This window comes from Haemaphysalis longicornis, unplaced genomic scaffold (genome assembly GCF_048455015.1).
Source record: "Haemaphysalis longicornis isolate Haplotype H1 unplaced genomic scaffold, Haemaphysalis longicornis Haplotype H1 scaffold_3, whole genome shotgun sequence".
Lineage (NCBI taxonomy): Eukaryota > Metazoa > Arthropoda > Arachnida > Ixodida > Ixodidae > Haemaphysalis > Haemaphysalis longicornis.
This window is the reverse complement of record NW_027526335.1, coordinates 59366439-59384830: the sequence shown is the minus strand read 5'-3', so window position 1 is coordinate 59384830 and position 18392 is coordinate 59366439. Positions and strand designations below refer to the sequence as shown.

The following is an 18392-nucleotide window of genomic DNA, read 5'->3' as shown; positions in this document are numbered from 1 at the left end:
CTCGGGCTGTTCGAGTGCACAAGCACCGACAAGCTCCTGAGCCTGGGGGTACACAATACCCTCGAGGAAATTGCTGAAGCGCAACGATCCGCCCAGCTGGAGCGGCTCTCTACGACCGAGACCGGTAGGGGCATACTGCAAGACTTGGCCTTCACGCCTGCGGCGAAGGCGAGCAGCGACGCACGATACCCGGCGCCGGATTCGGGTAGATCTCATCCCGAGGAACATGAATCCGGAGTTTGACAAGGAGAGAAGAGCGGCGAGGGCCAAGGCCCTCATCGACTTGTACGCCAAGGACGAGCACGCCAGGTTCGTGGACGCGGCCGAATACCAGGGAGACAGCGAGGCATTCGTGGCTACCGTCATCGAGGCGTCGTCTGGCGCGACGAGGGCGGAGGCGAGCGTTCGGGTCCGACAGGCGTGCCAGGCGGAGGAGGTGGCCATAGCCCTGGCCATTGCCGACCCCGGGTGCCAGACAGTGTTGTGCGATTCCAGGAGTGCCGTGCGGAATTATGCCAAGGGCAAAGTGTGCGGTGAGGCTGTGCGCGTTCTGTGCTCGGCCGACCTCCAACGAGAGAACAGGTGTGTTAAAATAAAGTGGTTCCCGGCGCACGCGGGCAACGATGCGTCGGCCAAGCACGACAACCACAACGAGACGGCACACGCAGTGGCGCGAGCGCTAACCAACCGCGCCGCTGCAACCGACCGTCCACTGTGGTGTAGCGCCAAGGACCGTATGACGACGTTCAACGAACTTACACAGTTCCACCGCTTGGCTCGAAGAACTCTCCCACCCCCGCATCCGGGGCTGAGCCGAGCGGAGGCGGTGCTGTTCAGACAACTGCAGACTGGGTCCTTACCCACCCCAGTGTTGATGAAATATGTGTACCCGCAAGTGTATGCGAGTGATGTGTGCCGCGTGTGCCAGCGGGAGAGGGCCACCCTAACGCACATCCTATGGGACTGCACCAAGTTCCCCAACGAAGCGTCGACAAGTACAACGATTCCGCCACGGCTCGCGGCTGCGGCGAAGTGCTATGACCAAGAAATCCAAACCTGGGCCGTCCAGCAGGTCTTGGCGGCTCTTGAAAGACAAAGGCCGAGCGAAACCGCCGGGACGTTGCCCCCAAGGGCGACCGAACGCGGGAGTAGCACGCGCCGTAGTCGAGTAAAGACCACCCGCTGAGAAGACGTAAGGGCCCGCGTCGCGGCGCCACTTAATGGTGGTATCGCTCTGCAGGCGACTAAATAAAGTTGCTTCCCCCTCCCCGCCGCTCAGCATGTATCGCGCGGCCTCGGCATACCGCCCTTCCCCCCACGCTTTCGCCGTACTTTCCTCCTCCGCCTTCTTGCTCGTTCTATCTCGTCTGTCTTCGGAGTCCTCTTTGTTCGCAGGGTTACACAGAAGCCAACGGAGACGCGCAATCACAGTGGAGAGGGAGGAAGGAAGAAGGGGAGGGAGAAAAGAAAGATTATTAAAGGAGCCATGAAGAGAAAATACAACTTTGTTTAATTTGAAAGAACTAGGATTCAGTATCTCACCCAGCTCCATTAGAGCCACAAAAGATGTTTTTTAACGAAAAAAAAGCAAGAAGTATTTAAAAACTTTCAAATTTTGCGCCACAGTGACGTGTTATGAGCAAGAATGACGTCATATGGACCAACAATAAAACATAATTTTCAGTGCGTTAACTGCATGTTAGCATTCAAGTGATGCGGTCAAATGGAACTAGAGGCCCCATTACATACGTCCAGTCATGTGTCGTCGTGACAGGTCAGTTAGGCGGCCGCCAATCGCACAAACAAGGTTCCGTGACGTCATAGAAAAGTTGCGGGAAATTGGCTAGGGGGTCGCCACGGCTTCACACGTTTTCTTTAATATTTCCGTTATTTGTTCGAAGATTGCGATAATATTGGTATGATTGTTATCGGGACTAAGCAGTCTTTCTAATAAACCCAACTTGTATTTTGTCTTCATGGCTCCTTTAAGCAAAAAAAATGTGGGGTGGCTTCGTAGTCCGGTAGAACATCGGTAAATCGTGACGCTGGCTGCTCATTAACTGAGATAGTCTGGTCTTCGAGGCGCTGGCTGGTTAACACGCTCGCTCACTGCTCATGACAAGGGTTGGGTACGGGGGGCAGGTCTGGGTTTCGGTCGCGCTACTATTCAGGAAATTGAAGCCGCGATACACGGCCTAACAAGGAACACCACTCATGGACAGGATAATATCCCCAACAAACTTCTGCGCAATGTGGACCCCATCGCCCTCGAAAATCTGCTCACATATATGAATGAACACTTGATGAAAGAAACTCTCCCGCCACAGTGGAAACATGCAGATATCACGCTAATCCCCAAGCTCGGACAACCCCTCACACTCAAAAACCTCCGTCCTATTTCTCTCACATCGTGCGTGGGCAAACTCCTTGGGCATATGGTTCCAATCGTCTCGCCCATTACATAGAGGACAATAACTACTTCCCAACCACCATGTAGGATTTTGGCCCCATCTCTCCACCCAACACATCCTGCTACAGCTTAAAGACGAGATACTAATGAAACTCTCAAACAACGACAAATATTCCATTGTCGCACTTGACATAAAAGGGGCATTGGACAACGTCACACACCAAGCCATCCTACAAGGGCTAGCTACTACCAACTTGCGGGCCCAGACTTTACAACTACGTCGAGGTATTTCTTACCCACCGAACCGCCACTGTGCGCATCGGCCATCTGCGATCTGACCCTTTTTCAGCAATTCCCAAAAGAACATCTCAAGGCTCGGTTATTTCGCCCTATACTCTTTAAAATTGCCATTAAGGACCTCCCACCCCTGCTCCAAGATATTCCGCATCTCTGGCACGCTTTCTAAACGGGTGGCCTCACGCTATGGACATCCACTGGATCAATCGGAGATCAGGAAGAGGCACTTCAAATGGCAATCGACACCGCCCAACGATATCTCCAATCCAGAGGACGGGAGTGCGCCCCCGAAAAGTCCGGTTTACTTACGCTCAGAAAGAGAACTACTCCCGCAAGACCGCACACAGAATATAAGAACCAGAATTATATATAAATAATCACCCTGCCCCTAATATCCCCAACCTTCGGATATTGGGCCTCATAATACATAGAGGCGGATCTGGCTTGCAAGCCATACCACACTAACAGCGCACACTCAACCAGCTCATGCACATCATCCGCCGCGTCTCCAATCGTCGCTTCGGACTTCGCGAACACGACACCCTACGCATGGTCCAAGCCATTCTCATCAGCAGGATAGTGTATGGCACGCCATATCTGGCCCTCAGAGCACAAGAAATACGGAAACTTGACGCCACTATACGCCAGGCCTACAAGACCGCTATTGGGCACCCGATCAGCACGGCAACCAAAAAACTTTTGCAGCTAGGGGTCCACAACACCTGGGAAGAAATACCGTATTTAGTCGCATAATGATCGCACCCCTGAATTCGATTTTTTTTTAATTTCTCGCGCAATGAACGCACCCTGAACTTGCCGCAGCAGTATGTCGTATGTGTGTCAAGTATAGCTGGTGATGATCGTGCTTACCTCTGTTTCCCTCCCTTTAAAAGCGGGCAGGGCTACGTTATTGCCGCATACTTGCCGATATTAGCGACATCGGCAAGCATGATTTCAATATTGATGAGGATGAAACTCTCCCTAAGTGCACATAATGTTCTCACAAGACAAAGAAAAAAATTGCGCTCAGCTTCCTGCGTCGGCCCCCATGTCTTTGGATGTCCCGCACTGTGATAGCGGCAGTCACTTATTGGTCGTCCTGTTGTCACCTCGCAGCAAACTCGTTACTGCACGTTCCGTAATTCATGAAACCACTGCATTTTGCGTGACTTTGCAAAGCGGCTGGCGGTGGTGTGCGGCGTTTTTATATGCTTTTATTTATTATTTTTATTATGTTCATGAGACCTATCGTAAAAGTTTCGACCCACAACTTGCTTGCCTTTTTTGTGCTCAAAAGTTTTTTTCGAAAAATTTATCCCGCGTAATGAACGCACACCTAAATTTACATCAAATTGTTTGAAAAAAAAAAGTGCGATCATTACGCGACTAAATACGGTACAAGAGGCCCAGCAGGGATCTGAGATACGCCGACTACATTTCACTCCCACGGGAAGAGCAACACTTCTCCGTCTACACTACAACGTCCCACCACGACAAGATGAGAAGATTCGAGTCCCAGCAGACATTCGGCAACACATCCGCGCAGCCCCCTACCCCGAAATATGCACCCGGTTTTCAGCAAACAATGGCGCACGGCACGAGCTCGATGAATTTATAAGAAAAGCCACTATTTACCATGCACTCGATACACAGATGTATCGCCCTACCCTCATCAGAAAGCGCACGCAGCCTGTGTGGTAAACGCGCAAGGCATAGAACTGGCAGCAGCGACCGTTCTCACCACTACTTCCATCGAGACTGCTGGGGAGTGTGCCATCGCTCTTGCTGCCACAACAGGCGAGGAATTTTTTACTGTTATAACCGACTCACAAACCGCCTGCATAAACTTTCTAATTGGCCGCATCTCTCAACCAGCCCTGTACCTTCTTCGTCAAGTAAAGAGACGACCGGAAATTAATATCATCTGGTCACCCGGCCACCAGTCCCTCCAAGGGAACCGTGCTCATACACACCGGGCCGTTACCTCAGAGGGAGAAAACAACGACCGAACTGCCTCAAAGCCAGCACCACTGCACACATACGCCGAAATCTTATCCCACTACAAAAACGACCGCCGTCGCTTCCCGCCACCTCATTCACAATTAACGCGCGACGAAGAAACCACTTTCCGGCGCCTACAAACCAATTCGTATCCCCATAACACCCTACTAAACGCTATGTACCCCACCCAATACCCTGCCATATGTAACTTCTGCCCTGTTTCTGGCACCCTATACCACGTGGTATGGGAGGGCCAACGGACCCCCACTCTAACCCCAAATCCCAACCCTACCTATGAGCAGTGGGTGGAGCAGCTCACCAGCTCCAAGCTCTCGGACCAGCGCCGACTGGTGGAACGGACCCGGACGGCCAGCCAGCTCCAAGGCATCGTGGAATAAGGATGCCTCTCACTGGGTGGAGGCCCTAAGAACATCCTCCTGCTCATTACTACAATAAATGTTTCTCTCTCTCTCTCTCTCTCTCTCTCTCTCTCTCTCTCTCTCTCTCTCTCTCTCTCTCTCTCTCTCTCTCGCACTTCCAGAAGATGAGATAGCGTCCGCATAAACTGCCGCAAAACGTACACTCTGGCGAGTATTGTGTAGGGAAGAGACGAGTTAGTTGTACGGAATTTAAGAACATGTCAGTTTACATTCGTCGCAGTTGTAGACAAAAAGTCGATTATGCTGGGTTATTTCGTGGTAGGTTTCAATCGTTGTTGGGCTGTACTCTTCCTCTGGGGCCCGGTTGGCGAGAGTGCGGGCCAAGCCATCGGTCCTGCCATTGCCCGGGAGAGCGGACTTGGATGGGGTCCTCACGATTCTGACCGTACGAGAGGAAAGGGTTTTGCTCAGGAGGCGCAGTGCTGTTGGAGAAACTGTACTAGCCGCGTAGCTTCTGTATACCGCTTGACAGTCGGAGATTACCCTAATCGCGGTGGTTTTAGTTATAGCCGAGGCGAAGAGTACTGCTTCCGCTTCCTGGATGTAGTTGGTCTTGATTGTGGCACTGGCGAGACGTTCATCCCTTGAAGTGACCACTGCAACCACTGCTCCTGGGTATCGTTGGTCCGGGGCGGCGTCAGTGTACACTACAGTGGGGCCTTTGGAGAGGGGAAAAGGAGCGGGATACGGGGCTTAGGAGCTGCGATCTAAAAGGGGGGGGGGGGGCAGGGCTTTTTAATTCGAAACAAGATAGGAAACAACATGAAGTGAACGTTTATTGTCACTGATGTAAGGTTGGCTAGTATCGCTCATGAACAGGGTGCTCGAGGACCAGGCAGTTTATTTCACGATGAACAACAGTGCAACCGAGTATTAGATCCTTACTTACTCGGCACTCCTGGTTAAATGTATATATACAAGCCTGTAAAAGGCTGGTAGCAAGAAACGGTCGTCGTGTTTTCCAGTCCTTCTGTCCTCTCAACACGAATCGGCACGTGTAGCAGATGAAGCCGCTTATATGAGGGGATAAAATACTTCCAGTCGATGTTCTCTCATGCGTCGACGAACTTTCAACATGTAGAAAATCTGCAACAAAACAAATCAACCAGTTCGCTCGTTACGTAGAGTGGAAATTGCTTGCCACAGTGTCAAACTTTTTGTGGGTACAATAATCTCAAGCTATCGATTGCTGACAGAAGGGTGAGGAGTTTTTCACTACAAATAACACCATCTGCGCACCCCCCCCCCCCCCCGTACTTTCAACACACTAAAAAAAATATCGATGCTCATGAGCGATTAATCTAAAACAGTGCGAAAAAAGAAATCCTCCAGAACTATAATGTCCTAAATAACTGGCGGTCTGAAGAAGTTCGTGCAATCCCGCAACAATGCACTACATTGCAACCACTAGGCATTAACACTTCTGATATAAAGGCATAAAAACAGGCCCCAGTTTCTCGGTGAAGTTCCTGTTACTTCAGTCATTTGTTCACCTTGATCTTTGTACTGTAAAAAATTAAAATGAGGTTTAACTTACAGTGATGACGTATATTGCTCTTCGGCTCAAGATCAACGTCACTCGGTCTTGAGCACAGACAGTCACTGGAGGTGGAGTATCAGGCTATTGCGAAATGTTTCGTAGCCAGCTGTTGGGACATCATCAAGATGATGCGTTGAATGCGCTGGTTGTCTATTTACAGGCAAGTAACAAAATCCGTGCTGAAACCTCGGCAGGTGTCACGTGGTACCGGTGAAATGCGTCGATGGTCCTACACACAGACGCCGCTGTGCAAGGAACAAAGAAATTCATGAATTACTTGGTCCGCAGGCAGACTTATGTCATTGTCTATTCATTATTTTATTGGTCGACCGATCGATAAACTGATTTATTTATTTATTTATTTATTTATTTATTTATTTATTTATTTATTTATTTATTTACTTATTTATTTATTTTTATTAATTAATTCATTCAGTTATTGAAAATTGGTTCCGTTTCACTAATAAAGCGTACGTAGCGGCGGAAATTACTAATATCACTCCGATTGGACACAATAGCTATAAAGCATACTATATTTGTGCGTTCCCGTGATCTCGACTATTGACAAAAAACGGAGGACAGAAAAAGCAGGACACACTGTTGCGTCCTTGTCTTCCATGTCTTGTCAAGCTGTTTCTTGTTTCTTGTTCAAGCTGCTTTTCCCAACAAATGTGCCCCGTAGCACAGATTAGAGCAATTCTACAGCGGTTGTACTCACTTCTCGAGACCGTCGTCTCTGCAATCCGTGGTAGTGCAGCTCACAACTTGAAGAAGCGGACGTGTTTCCGGCAATGGACTCAGAAGAGCGGCTTTTGAGTGGCTCACTTTCTGGTTCAGCTCGGCTGCGCGTTCATTTCGCGCGTCCAGAAGAGACAACTTGTTCACCGCATTGCCCTCTTCCATCTTCTTCATGTCCTTAAACAGGAAAAGAAGAACAAAAAGAAAAGTAACATTTTTTCTAGAATTTCCACCGCCTACCGCCTTCTTCCCAACCATAACCCCCCTCTAATCTTCACAACCCATTTTAGACGCTTAGAATTCGGTTAGGTCGACTTTGTCGTTATTTTTTCTTTTTGTCGTTTTTTTAGGGGCAAGACACCGTAGAGGCTCGGGCTGTCGGCGTCATCTGTCGTCATCGTCTCATGCCGTCACGGTAAATAAAGTTGCCAAACGATAGTCAAAAAACAAGTTTACAATGAAAAAACCGCTTCAAAATAAACTTGCCTGATTTAAACTAACTCAAGATACATGAATACCCAAAGCTTTATTGCGTTATTAACAGAATTTTTTTAATTCTGTTTATAAATTGGTTTCAAACGCCAGGTTTTCTTCTGTAAAGCATACTTCTTAGCATGCTGCGCCGTGTGGCACGAAGACAACTTACGGCCAGTCTGTCTCATTTCATTGCTTAAATCCGCTTGAACTCAAGAGGGGGCGCCATCGCCTCAGAAAACGCGCGATTGCTCCTCCCACCGGCGCTTTTCCGGCACCCAATCAGCGTGCGCCGTGTCGCAAGAGAGAGTTGCAATCTTTGAATACACTTATACACTGCGTGCTTCGGCCCTCCGCAGGTTTGAGGTAAGTGTAGATCGCCTTTATATATTTTTTTTGTAGGCCTAATGGTATGCACACCTCAACAACCAAATCTGATGAAATGTTTGCGTCAGGAGCTTTTTCCCCCAAAGTGCGCATACCCGTACTCCTGAAGATTCGCGTCGTGGTGTATGAAGCCTGTCATCCAAGGATGCGTGCCATTGGAGAATATTTTTGCTGGTTTTTCAGCCTGCCAGTGTATAAATGCCCTTAGGGTAGCACACACCCCCGGAGTAGTATTGTACAGCGAATTACAAAACGTCTTATCAACTCGGCCGAATCAGTCGTTTAACAAGTTCAATCAATCCATTATTCGTACATTTCAAGAGTGTGTGCCGTGGGAAAATAAATATGCTGGTGTTTCGAGCCATCAGCATGCGTCGGTGACCTCTCTCGGCGCAAGCCACTATAGACTGTTGCTGGACCCCGTCGTTCTGCTGCACTGTGAAGCCTCTCAACCAAGGTCATTGAAAGAAAGAATACCGCGCGGGCCAAGAAACTCTATGGAAATTCAAAGAATTCTCTATTAATTCTATTAATTCTATTAATTCTATTAATGCCGCTTGTCTAAGTGCGACTTCTTTACAACCAAATGTGCTTATGACTAGTGAAAGACATTGGATTGTTTTATTATGTTTAAGTTTTCTTTTGTTTATTTTCGCCAATGATGTAAATAAACACCATTATAGCGACGAAGTCTCTTTGCTTCGCTCTTTATCCGAAAAAGCATGGGGTACTGCAGAGGTGCCCATTTAGGCTATCCAACGTTCTTTTTCAGAGCGTTTTATTATTCGGTTATGGGGGTATATGTATACGATTGATATTTGTTATTTCGTCAGATAATCTTTCCCATAAAACTGAGAAGTGAAATAATGAATTTCTTATTTTTTGGTTTTTCAAATTTATGTTCAACCAATTGTCTCCGTTTAGCTATTATAACGATTACTGGTGTGTTTTTGCCAAATCTGTATTTTTAGGGTAAATACGGGGCGTTACATAGTTTTTCGCCATTTTCGCCATTTCTAATTGGTATTTTGAACGTTTTTTGCCCACATTTTTGTTTATTTTTTGGTTTGGCGGGGAGGTGTATAAGATGCATATTTTGATTTTGTCAGATCATTTTTGTGAAATTTATTTTTTTTTTGTTTTTTCTACTTTCTGGTTTTACGATATTCTGTTCGACCAATTATCTACATTTATGCCATTAAAATGAATATAGGTGTGTTTTTCGCCAAATGTGCATTGTTGAGGGAATGCAGGAAGTCACATGAGTTTTCGCTATTTGCGCCATTTTTATTACTATTTTGAACGTCTGTTTGCGGACTTCACGGTTTATTTTGGGGGTTGCGGGGGGGGGGGGGGCAGGTGCATAAGATGTATATTTATTACTCTACAAGATCATTCTTGTAAATTTTGTTTTCATTTAGTTTATTGATTGTATTTCTTAAATTCTGTTTTACCAATTACCTTCTCTTACGTCATTATAACGATTACAGGCGTTAGTTCCACTAAATCTGCAGTTTGGTGGAAATGCAGGGCGTCAACGGTCCTGGATGTGGGGCTACTCCACGGAGCATGCTACGCATTAAAACTTCGTTTCTAGGCTATAGCTTGGATAGTCGGGGTGTAATGCTTGTAATGCTACACACGGGAGCGTTCGAAGCGTTTCCTGTGCTACTGTGCATTGCGGTTTACATAAAACTGGGGAAAATTTTGTGGACTGGGTGCAATTACGGCGATCGGTGAACGGCGCTTTTTTCGCCGAGTGAGCCTGTAATGTGTGTGTGGTGCTCCCGCATTAAAATAGTAGTTTCTTTTTCTTTAAATTTGTATACCTGGCTAATATAAAAACGAACTTTAAAGAGAATTTGAGCCCAAGAAAGAGTTCGACTAAACACTTCATTTCCGGCTTGACCAAGGCTCCTTACATCCTCTCTCCCTCACACCATCTGACTGAAAACCTATACGCCTGTTTTGCTATACCTGTTTGGTTCAATATTGGTAAAACATTTTCCATAAACCTTTCAGCTGCATTTTACAAGTACAAACATGTGGTAATTTTGCCAGGTGATGTAGGCAGTAGTAAAGTCTAGAAATATTTCTAGCTTCTGAGCAAACGCTGTTCAAGGATAAGAAGTGAACTTTTGCTGCGTAGCCTGAGGCACTCCAGCTAGCGCCCCTTGGAAAACATTTTTTCAATCGATTGCACTTTTCATGCTGGGAAATTTTCCTTGCGAGCGCTAGAGGTGCGGAAAACGCCAGTGGGAAACAATATTTTTTATGTGTGCGGGTCTGAACGTCAAGCTTTTACGAAGCGGTCGTGGTCTTCCATGCAAATTTTTTGCATATGTTTTACATTTGATAGCGGCATTGGTAACTTAGATCACCTGCCCTACCGCCCTCCTCTTTTTTTGTCTGCTACAAAGTTTTGCCAGAAAGTCCAGAAAGTACTGTGCCTCGCCCTATCTGACCAATACCTATGCACAAATAGGTGCGTGCGCGTCTCTCTCTCTCTCTCTCTCTCTCTCTCTCTCTCTCTCTCTCTCTCTCTCTCTCTCTCTCTCTCTCTCTCTCTCTCTCTCTCTCTCTCTCTCTCTCTCTCTCTCTGTTGTGAATTCAGGGTTGCGCCAACAACAACAAGAAAAAGAGGTCACAAATAAAACCGAAGCCAAGTACCTTGTCCCTGTCCCCCGCATGTCCCCGGCGAACTGCGATTTTTACCTCTCCCTCTCTCTCCATCTTTCTGTCTCTTTCTCTCTCTCTCTCCCTTTTTTTCTCCCCCTATCTCTCTTTGCTTCTCTGCGACATTCTCTCCTTCCTGATCTCTCAATAAAAAAGAAAGGATCCGTCCGCAGTGAACATTGAGCACACTGCTCTGCTTCTATCCTTCCTTGTCGCATTTGAGGCCGTTATGCATAATTATAATGACGACCATGGTTAATATTGTTTAGCATAACTCAATACAATCTCCTCCCCTTATTGCAGCAGTACTTGTGCAGCGCGTCTGAATACCGGCACAATGCCCGTCGTTCAACCACGTTGGAGAATATGGCCCTACCGTAGACAGGAGCTTCCCCGGAGAATCCGCTTCCTCGCCGGATGGCTGTAGGGACGTTTCTGCGGTTGAGATGTGCACGCCGCTCGAGAGCTCCTCGGGGCCGCAGGCGAAGGCGCTCGTCACTTCGGGGACGGCTGAACTCCCTCGGAGAGCAGGTTTGGTCGCGGTGCAAGCAGTTTTCTCTGAGGAACAGAAATGACACTCACTCAAAAACCTACTAGGTCGATGGTTGCGAACACTAGGTAACTCTTGATATTTGTGAATGCTGCGCACACCGTCCTGAAATGTTCTTAGCATAAAATGGCCGAAGAGGAGTTTTAGTGTTTGGTTACTTTTTCTGGGGAGTCGCAACGTGCTCGCCTCTTTTGATCTCGTAGGTAAAGAATGTGCGATACCTTGCAACAAAATACGTATGCAGAATTTCCGCCTCATGGTCAATGTTCGCCATAAAACAGGTGATAATTTATAATATAAAGTTTGCTGAAATGAATAGTTTCGTAAACCACTTCGACACCATTAAAGTCAGTGTGAGGTGCTCCGACAGGATCCTAGATGTCTTGTCTTTTAAGCTTGAGAAATATACTCTAAAAGCGCCGCTGAACAATGAAATACAACATTTCTGAAGATGTCTGAGGGATGCGTCTAAGGTCGTACTAGTTTCCGCAAAGGAGAAGATGATATGCATCAAAGTTGATATCGACGGAAATGTACTGTACCTGGTGAGCTTCCTTTAAACTGGTCGACTTACAATGGTCCCTCACATCAAGCTGTCAATAAATTCGCCTTCGCCCTAAAAACGTCTAGTCTCCTGCTTACCCCTATAAGCTAGAACAACTTCCCTAGATAGGTGCTGAACTCGGGCTTGAACCCGGGCCTGGCTCAATTTTTCTTCAACTGCAAAATTGTCAGAGAAGGCTGTTTGCTTTTCTTTGTGTATGTATGGCCGTGCTTCAGGTGTATATCGACTTTCATTGTGCAAAATATAAGACTATGTGAGCATTGCCAATGAATGCATCGCAAATAAAAGTCTACATCGCCCCCCCCCCCCAAAAAAAATGCTCCAAACTTACTTTGGCGCGCCGTTAACAATACCTCCAAAAATTATGTGCTCATTTTTTTGTGAACCGCCTAAATGCTTCTTTATGAACTCAACCCACAAAGAGAAGGAAAAAAAACAGCCCTAAGTACCACCTTTGCAAACGAAGGCTGTAGCGAAGATGTTGCAGTTGCGGCCACCTTGTTTCATACTGCAATTTTGCGAGCACAGGTAGTTTAATACAGTTAGCTCCTTCTGTCTCTCCCAATGTCACATTTCCAACGTCTTCGTAAACAAACATGTAGAAAATTTGTTTTTCTTCCTAGCTTTAGTTTGGAGACACCTATCATCTGTCTATGTTTGAGCATTCACTGGTGCCTAAGCACTCCTTTCGCGGAGTATACCCAGACGTAGTTGCTGACGGGGAACACTTATGGTAGCGCGATGGTGTCCGGAAGTTTGAACTGGGAGCACCGTGAAATGCGGTGCGCCAAGAGAAGTAATTTATTCGGCGCCGGCCTCATGAAAATGTGAGTGGGCGGTAAATGAGGCGGGTGAAGACTTCAAGGGGCTCGGTCGTTGGCGCTTGCCTCACACGGAAGCTCAAGTTCCTCTTATATATGTCCGCAGAGGGGAAAAAAGCTGACCAGAGTATCTTCACCCTTTCTAAAGGCGGTGAATTCAAAATGTTCTCGCTGGGCTTCAAGAACTACAAAAATAAATTCTTGCAGACAAGGGAGGAGATCAGAGGTTGTTGACACGCATTTTTTTCTGCGTGAGTTTGGTATCCCCGTGAGAAAACTTTATTTTCTGTGACAAAGGAGGCTCTGTTTACTGGTGAAATTAAGTTACTCATAAAAACAGTACGGATTTATTTTGGAATGCGATCACTGTACTGGGACGACCGATGTGCGCCGACTGAACTTAATCGTTTTGTATACTCGTCCCTCAAAATGTGTCGTCTAGAATGGGCCGCCCATCAGATTGTTTTTGTTTTGTTCTTCTGCCTTAAGGACAACCTTGCATCTTGCGTAGATGTCTGCTGGCGGTATTGTGCTTTCAACCACTGAATTCTTTAATATCCACTGCTGGCCCTGTAACCTCCTCAGTTCTTTTTTTCTGACGTAGAGGCTTTAACCATTCGTTTCTTTGTACACTATCAGCATTTTAATGCGTAGAATTCTTTGCCGAGTACCCCCACAGCCTAGACTGTGTAACGCCCTGCATTTCTACCTTTTTCACAAAAATTGTAATTTCGCGGAAGTTATGCCTCTAATCGTTGTCATAATGCAAACGAAGACAATTGGTCGAAAATAATTTTGAAAAAACAAAAAATAGGCAAAATATAAAAAGTAGAGAAAATGGTGAAGCGTTTAACGCCCTGCATTTCCAAAAAAAAAAGGCAGATCTCGCCGAATTTCACATTGACTTGTTATGTTAGCGTAAATGGAAATAATTGTTCGGGCACAACTTTGAAACACTCAAAAAATAGGGAAAAAAATAGCAAAAATGGCGAACCTGCAGTTCGCCAAAAATACAGATTTCGCGGAAGTCCCACCTTAAATTGTTATATTAGCGTAAATGTATACAATTTGTGGATAAGAATTTGGAAGAACGCAAAAATAAGAAAAATATAAAAAACTGGGAACGACGAACTGTGTAAAGCCGTGTATTTCCAAAAAATGCAGATTTCGCGGAAATTCCACCTGTAATCATTATATTAGCGTAAATAGAGATAATTCGTCGAAAATAATTTCGAAAAACCAAAATATAAAAACGATACAGAAAACCAGCTAAAATGACGAATGGTGTAACGCTCTTCATTTACACAAAAATGCAGATTTGGTGGAAGTAACACCCTGTAATCGTTATAATACCATAAATGGAGATAATTGGTCCAACAGGATTAAGAAACACAAAAAAATTGGGTGGAAAGAACTCACAATGTAGACAAGCGGGTTAACACTGCTATGCTTTAGTAGACGATTTTCTGAACTTCTGCAGATTTTTTTTCTTGGTAATTTCTTTGCCTATTCATGCGCTGTCTATTCCTTCTTAAAGCTCTTTCCCTCATCCCGAGATACTGTCCTGGCCCTTTTTTGTAATAAGCAACCCAGGCGAGGTTAACGCCGATGAGCTCTGCTTCTGTAAATATGTATGTATGTATGTATGTATGTATGTATGTATGTATGTATGTATGTATGTATGTATGTATGTATGTATCTACGTATGTATCTACGTATGTATCTACGTATGTATGTATGTATGCATGTATGTATGTATGTATGTACCTTAGAGGAACGGAATTATGGGAATACGAATACGAATACGAAACAGTATTCCGCACCCAAGAGTAACTGATGCAAAAACTTTTTTTCTAATGCAAAGCATCAAATCATTGATCATAATCGAAACATTTGACACAGTTTTCGTTTTTATGTTCTACTAAAAGCACAACATACGGCACCCAAATTTTCCGTAAGTTCTGCACATACGGAAATCAAAATAACAATGATTTGGCGTTTCTGGTGGTCGTAGAGATATGAAAGCGGTGTCAAATATCTTTAGAGTAATACCATACTCTATTATTCTGTGTTGCGGACACATATCACTGTTTTTATTGCGGTGGTGTGTGAGCAATGGCAAACATTTTGTATTTGCATAATTCTGTATATACGGAACATTTCAGGAAGGTATGTATGTATGTATGTATGTATGTATGTATGTATGTATGTATGTATGTATGTATGTATTTATGTATACATGTATGTATGTATGTATGTGTGTATTATGTCCGTACGTATGTATGTATGTATGTACGCATGTATTCATGTATGCAAGTACGTATGTATGTATGTATGCCCCTGACGAAGGCAAGTCTCTTTGCTGAAACGTTGGCAACAATCGTGGTTTCTACCTTGTTCGCAGGGTTCTTTTCTTGTATGTATGTATGTATGTATGTATGTATGTATGTATGTACGTACGTATGTATGTATGTATGTATGTATGTATGTAGTATGTACATATGTATGTATGTATGTACGTATGTATGCATGTATGTGTATGCACGGATGTACAGGGGGATTAAAGGAAATGAGAACAACAGCACGCAATGCATGCTGCACCATCTGGCCGCAAAACCAGTAAACTGAGCGCATACGCACTTCTTCGAGAGCATTTGAGAGTGTGGTCTACATTTATGGAAAATACCTCATCAAGAAGTGACGCCGGTCGTTTATTTTGAGGCGCCCTTTCACGCTGCGTCGCCACTTATCTGGATCATCGTTAAAGGGCATCATGCTGGCTGCAATCAGCCTGTTGCGCGCTTGGCTCCCGAATGTAGTAGATAACAGGATGCTCACTGGCGACAAAGCATAAAAAGATGCCTCAAAACAAATGACCGGCGTTGTTTATTTATCAAGCATTTCCCCTAAAAGTAGGCCACAGTCTCAAACACTCTGAAAGAACTACGCATGCGCTCAGTCTGCTTACAGTGCAGCCAGACGGTGCGACATGCGTAGGAGGCTGTGTGCTCCATTGTTCGTATTTCTTTTAATCCCCCCTGTATGTGTGTTTGCTGGAATGTATGTGCTTACATACGTGCGTGTTCGTTCGCGAAACGAGAATCCATTGTTACTAGAACATAATGAAACTTGCCATTGTTAAACATGCATTTCTTTATGCAGCCGCCATCGCAGCATCAGCTATCTGTCCTCGTGCCAACCCGGCGCGTCGACTAATTAGTTTTGGCAGCGGCTATACTGGAAACTGCTAATAAAAGTTCCCATTGCAGTCATCTTGCGGTTGCTGTTGTAAGATGAAAAGAAAATTAATTCGGATCTAGGGCGCTGACAATGACACGTGTGGTTACCGTAACAGACGCTGTTAATTTATTTAATTCCCGCTATCGGTCCGTTAAGCGTGGGCGTTACGTTAATGTTCTTCGTGGCCTCTAACGAAGGCCATAGTGCGTTTACCTATTTTTATTTCTTTTCCTTTCAATTTGTGCCTGTTTCAGGCTTCCTGACTCGCTAGTTGAAGATAGCGGCACTCCCTTGCTAGAATTGGCTAGAGCCTTGTTCCAGTGTTATTAGATTGTCCACACCTTCACACCTTACTACATTTGAGTCCCATAAGATATCCTAATGGTATTTTATGACTCACAGTTTTAACTTCTCTATATTTACCATTTCTGTTGTGGAGAACAGACCATATTCCCGTGGCGGCAAAACCAGGTCTTCGTGAGGTAATTTATATCAGCGTTGCCAAACCTGCATCAGTTATCATGCAAACGACTAAACGCAGCTAGAAACTCTTAAAGAACAGCTCTAATTAAGAGGCACACAATTCCAGCACGAAGTGCTTTTCCGTGAAGCATTTAAAACCAGAGCATTCTACCGTGTAATCGTGACATTCGGGTCCCTTGTTTCCTCAGGCAATCCCTACGGAAACCTGATCCGCAACCATCGCGCAAAGAAGCGGTGTACTTTGGCTCCCCGGAGGCCCGCAGATTTTGTAGTCTTGCGCCAATTAGTAGGCGTGGCGCGCTGCGGAATGAGCACGTGCATTAGTGGAAAGGGAAATGTTACCTCGTTAAGCGATGCTCTTTTGCCGTTTAAGCTGAGAAACGACGCGTTAGCTCACCGTTAAACTGCACGGTCAGATTCCCAAGGCCTTTTCTGTTGGTCCAATTATGCCACAGGAAATGTGAGGCTCGTGAAGTCATTTACCGACCATGAACCATGCTCAAATTACAGCGAACAACTTTGAAAATATGTCCCACAGTTCACCATTTTTCTCTCCGGTGTACACGTTCTGATCAGCAAGCTTCATACTGCGTGTGTCTGCGTATATACTTTAAGCTTTCTTTGAGGAGGAGCATAGTCGATACAACATCGGCGTGATACCTTTCAACAATCGTATGCCTTCACGAGTACTTAACGGACATCAGGGCAACGATGCACAAAGCTGCACTCCTTTGTAAGAACTGTACACACGGTTTTAATCGGAAAGACAGTCGCTCTGGTCGACGTTTTGTCACGTAGACCCTCGGTGGCCATTATCGAGTAGGCCGTACGCCACTCACATTCTACATCACCTTCCGACAAGGCGAGAAGGGCGCTCCTACGGTACTCGCGAACTAAAACATGTACGACAGACTATAGTGTCCACGACTGTTGCGGCAGTCCCTAAACTCGGAATTCCAGTGCGCGAACGCTGTATAACTCTGTTCCTTCCACTTTTCCTTTTTGTGTTTTCACATTTTTCCCTGCCCACCCATTTCTTTATGACATTTTGCTTGCGAGGCCGCTATAATTATACTTCTAAAGTTTTCGTCCCTTCTCTTCTACCGGCGGGCCAAGGGTGATCCCTTTCTTAATCAGTTTCCTGCTCCTCCTGCTACTCCTCCCATTTTCTTGGTGCTGAATCGCACACAAGGCTACAGCCTGATAAAAATTCCTGCCTTTCCTTTACCTCCTTCTTTCTTTTCTTTCTGTACCGCTGTAATGCCTACGAGTGGTGTTGGTATCGCAGGTACAAGAATTCTCCACGGAAAATTCTAGGACAACGCAGTCTCACTTACTCTCGTTGATGTGGCTTGACCTAGGACTTAAGCTCTCTATAAAGATACACGATCCATCTGGTACAATAGTTTTCTATTCTATTTTATATATTGTACTCTTTATTATTTCCAACGGTATTAAAATACATTCAAGCTAGTATACAGACAAGGGTCCCATAGTCAACAGACTGCAACGGGACCCTTAACAATCAACAACCAGTTATCACGTGACACACATAACGAGCCGCAAAACTGCCCTTTTTTTCGGCAGCTGCATCCTGTGCGCGCAAGGACAACTTACCGCCACAGACGACCACCGTTTGAGGGATAATCTGTTGTGTGGAGGTGTTGCCCGTCGTCTTCGTCTGGGGCTGCATCCTGCTCGGCCAGGTGGCGACACTGCTCAGCTTGGAGCGGTCGTTGCGGCTGCTGTAGCCGGACAACACGGGAAGCT

General features: G+C 45.7%; 1 protein-coding gene across 1 annotated transcript in view; it reads right to left on the bottom strand.

The window, feature by feature from the left end:
- Positions 1-5937: 5937 nt before the first annotated feature.
- The window catches only part of LOC144173270 (uncharacterized), a 90985-nt gene continuing 78530 nt past the window's right edge, over positions 5938-18392 (bottom strand). Inside the window, exons 7-11 of the mRNA XM_077701756.1 lie at positions 18240-18390; positions 11340-11521; positions 7407-7603; positions 6686-6933; positions 5938-6234 (exon numbers count right to left, since the gene is read on the bottom strand). Of these exons, the coding sequence (XP_077557882.1) occupies positions 6918-6933; positions 7407-7603; positions 11340-11521; positions 18240-18390 (546 nt within the window). The 3' untranslated portion in view covers positions 5938-6234; positions 6686-6917. The remainder of the gene's footprint in view (positions 6235-6685; positions 6934-7406; positions 7604-11339; positions 11522-18239; positions 18391-18392) is intronic.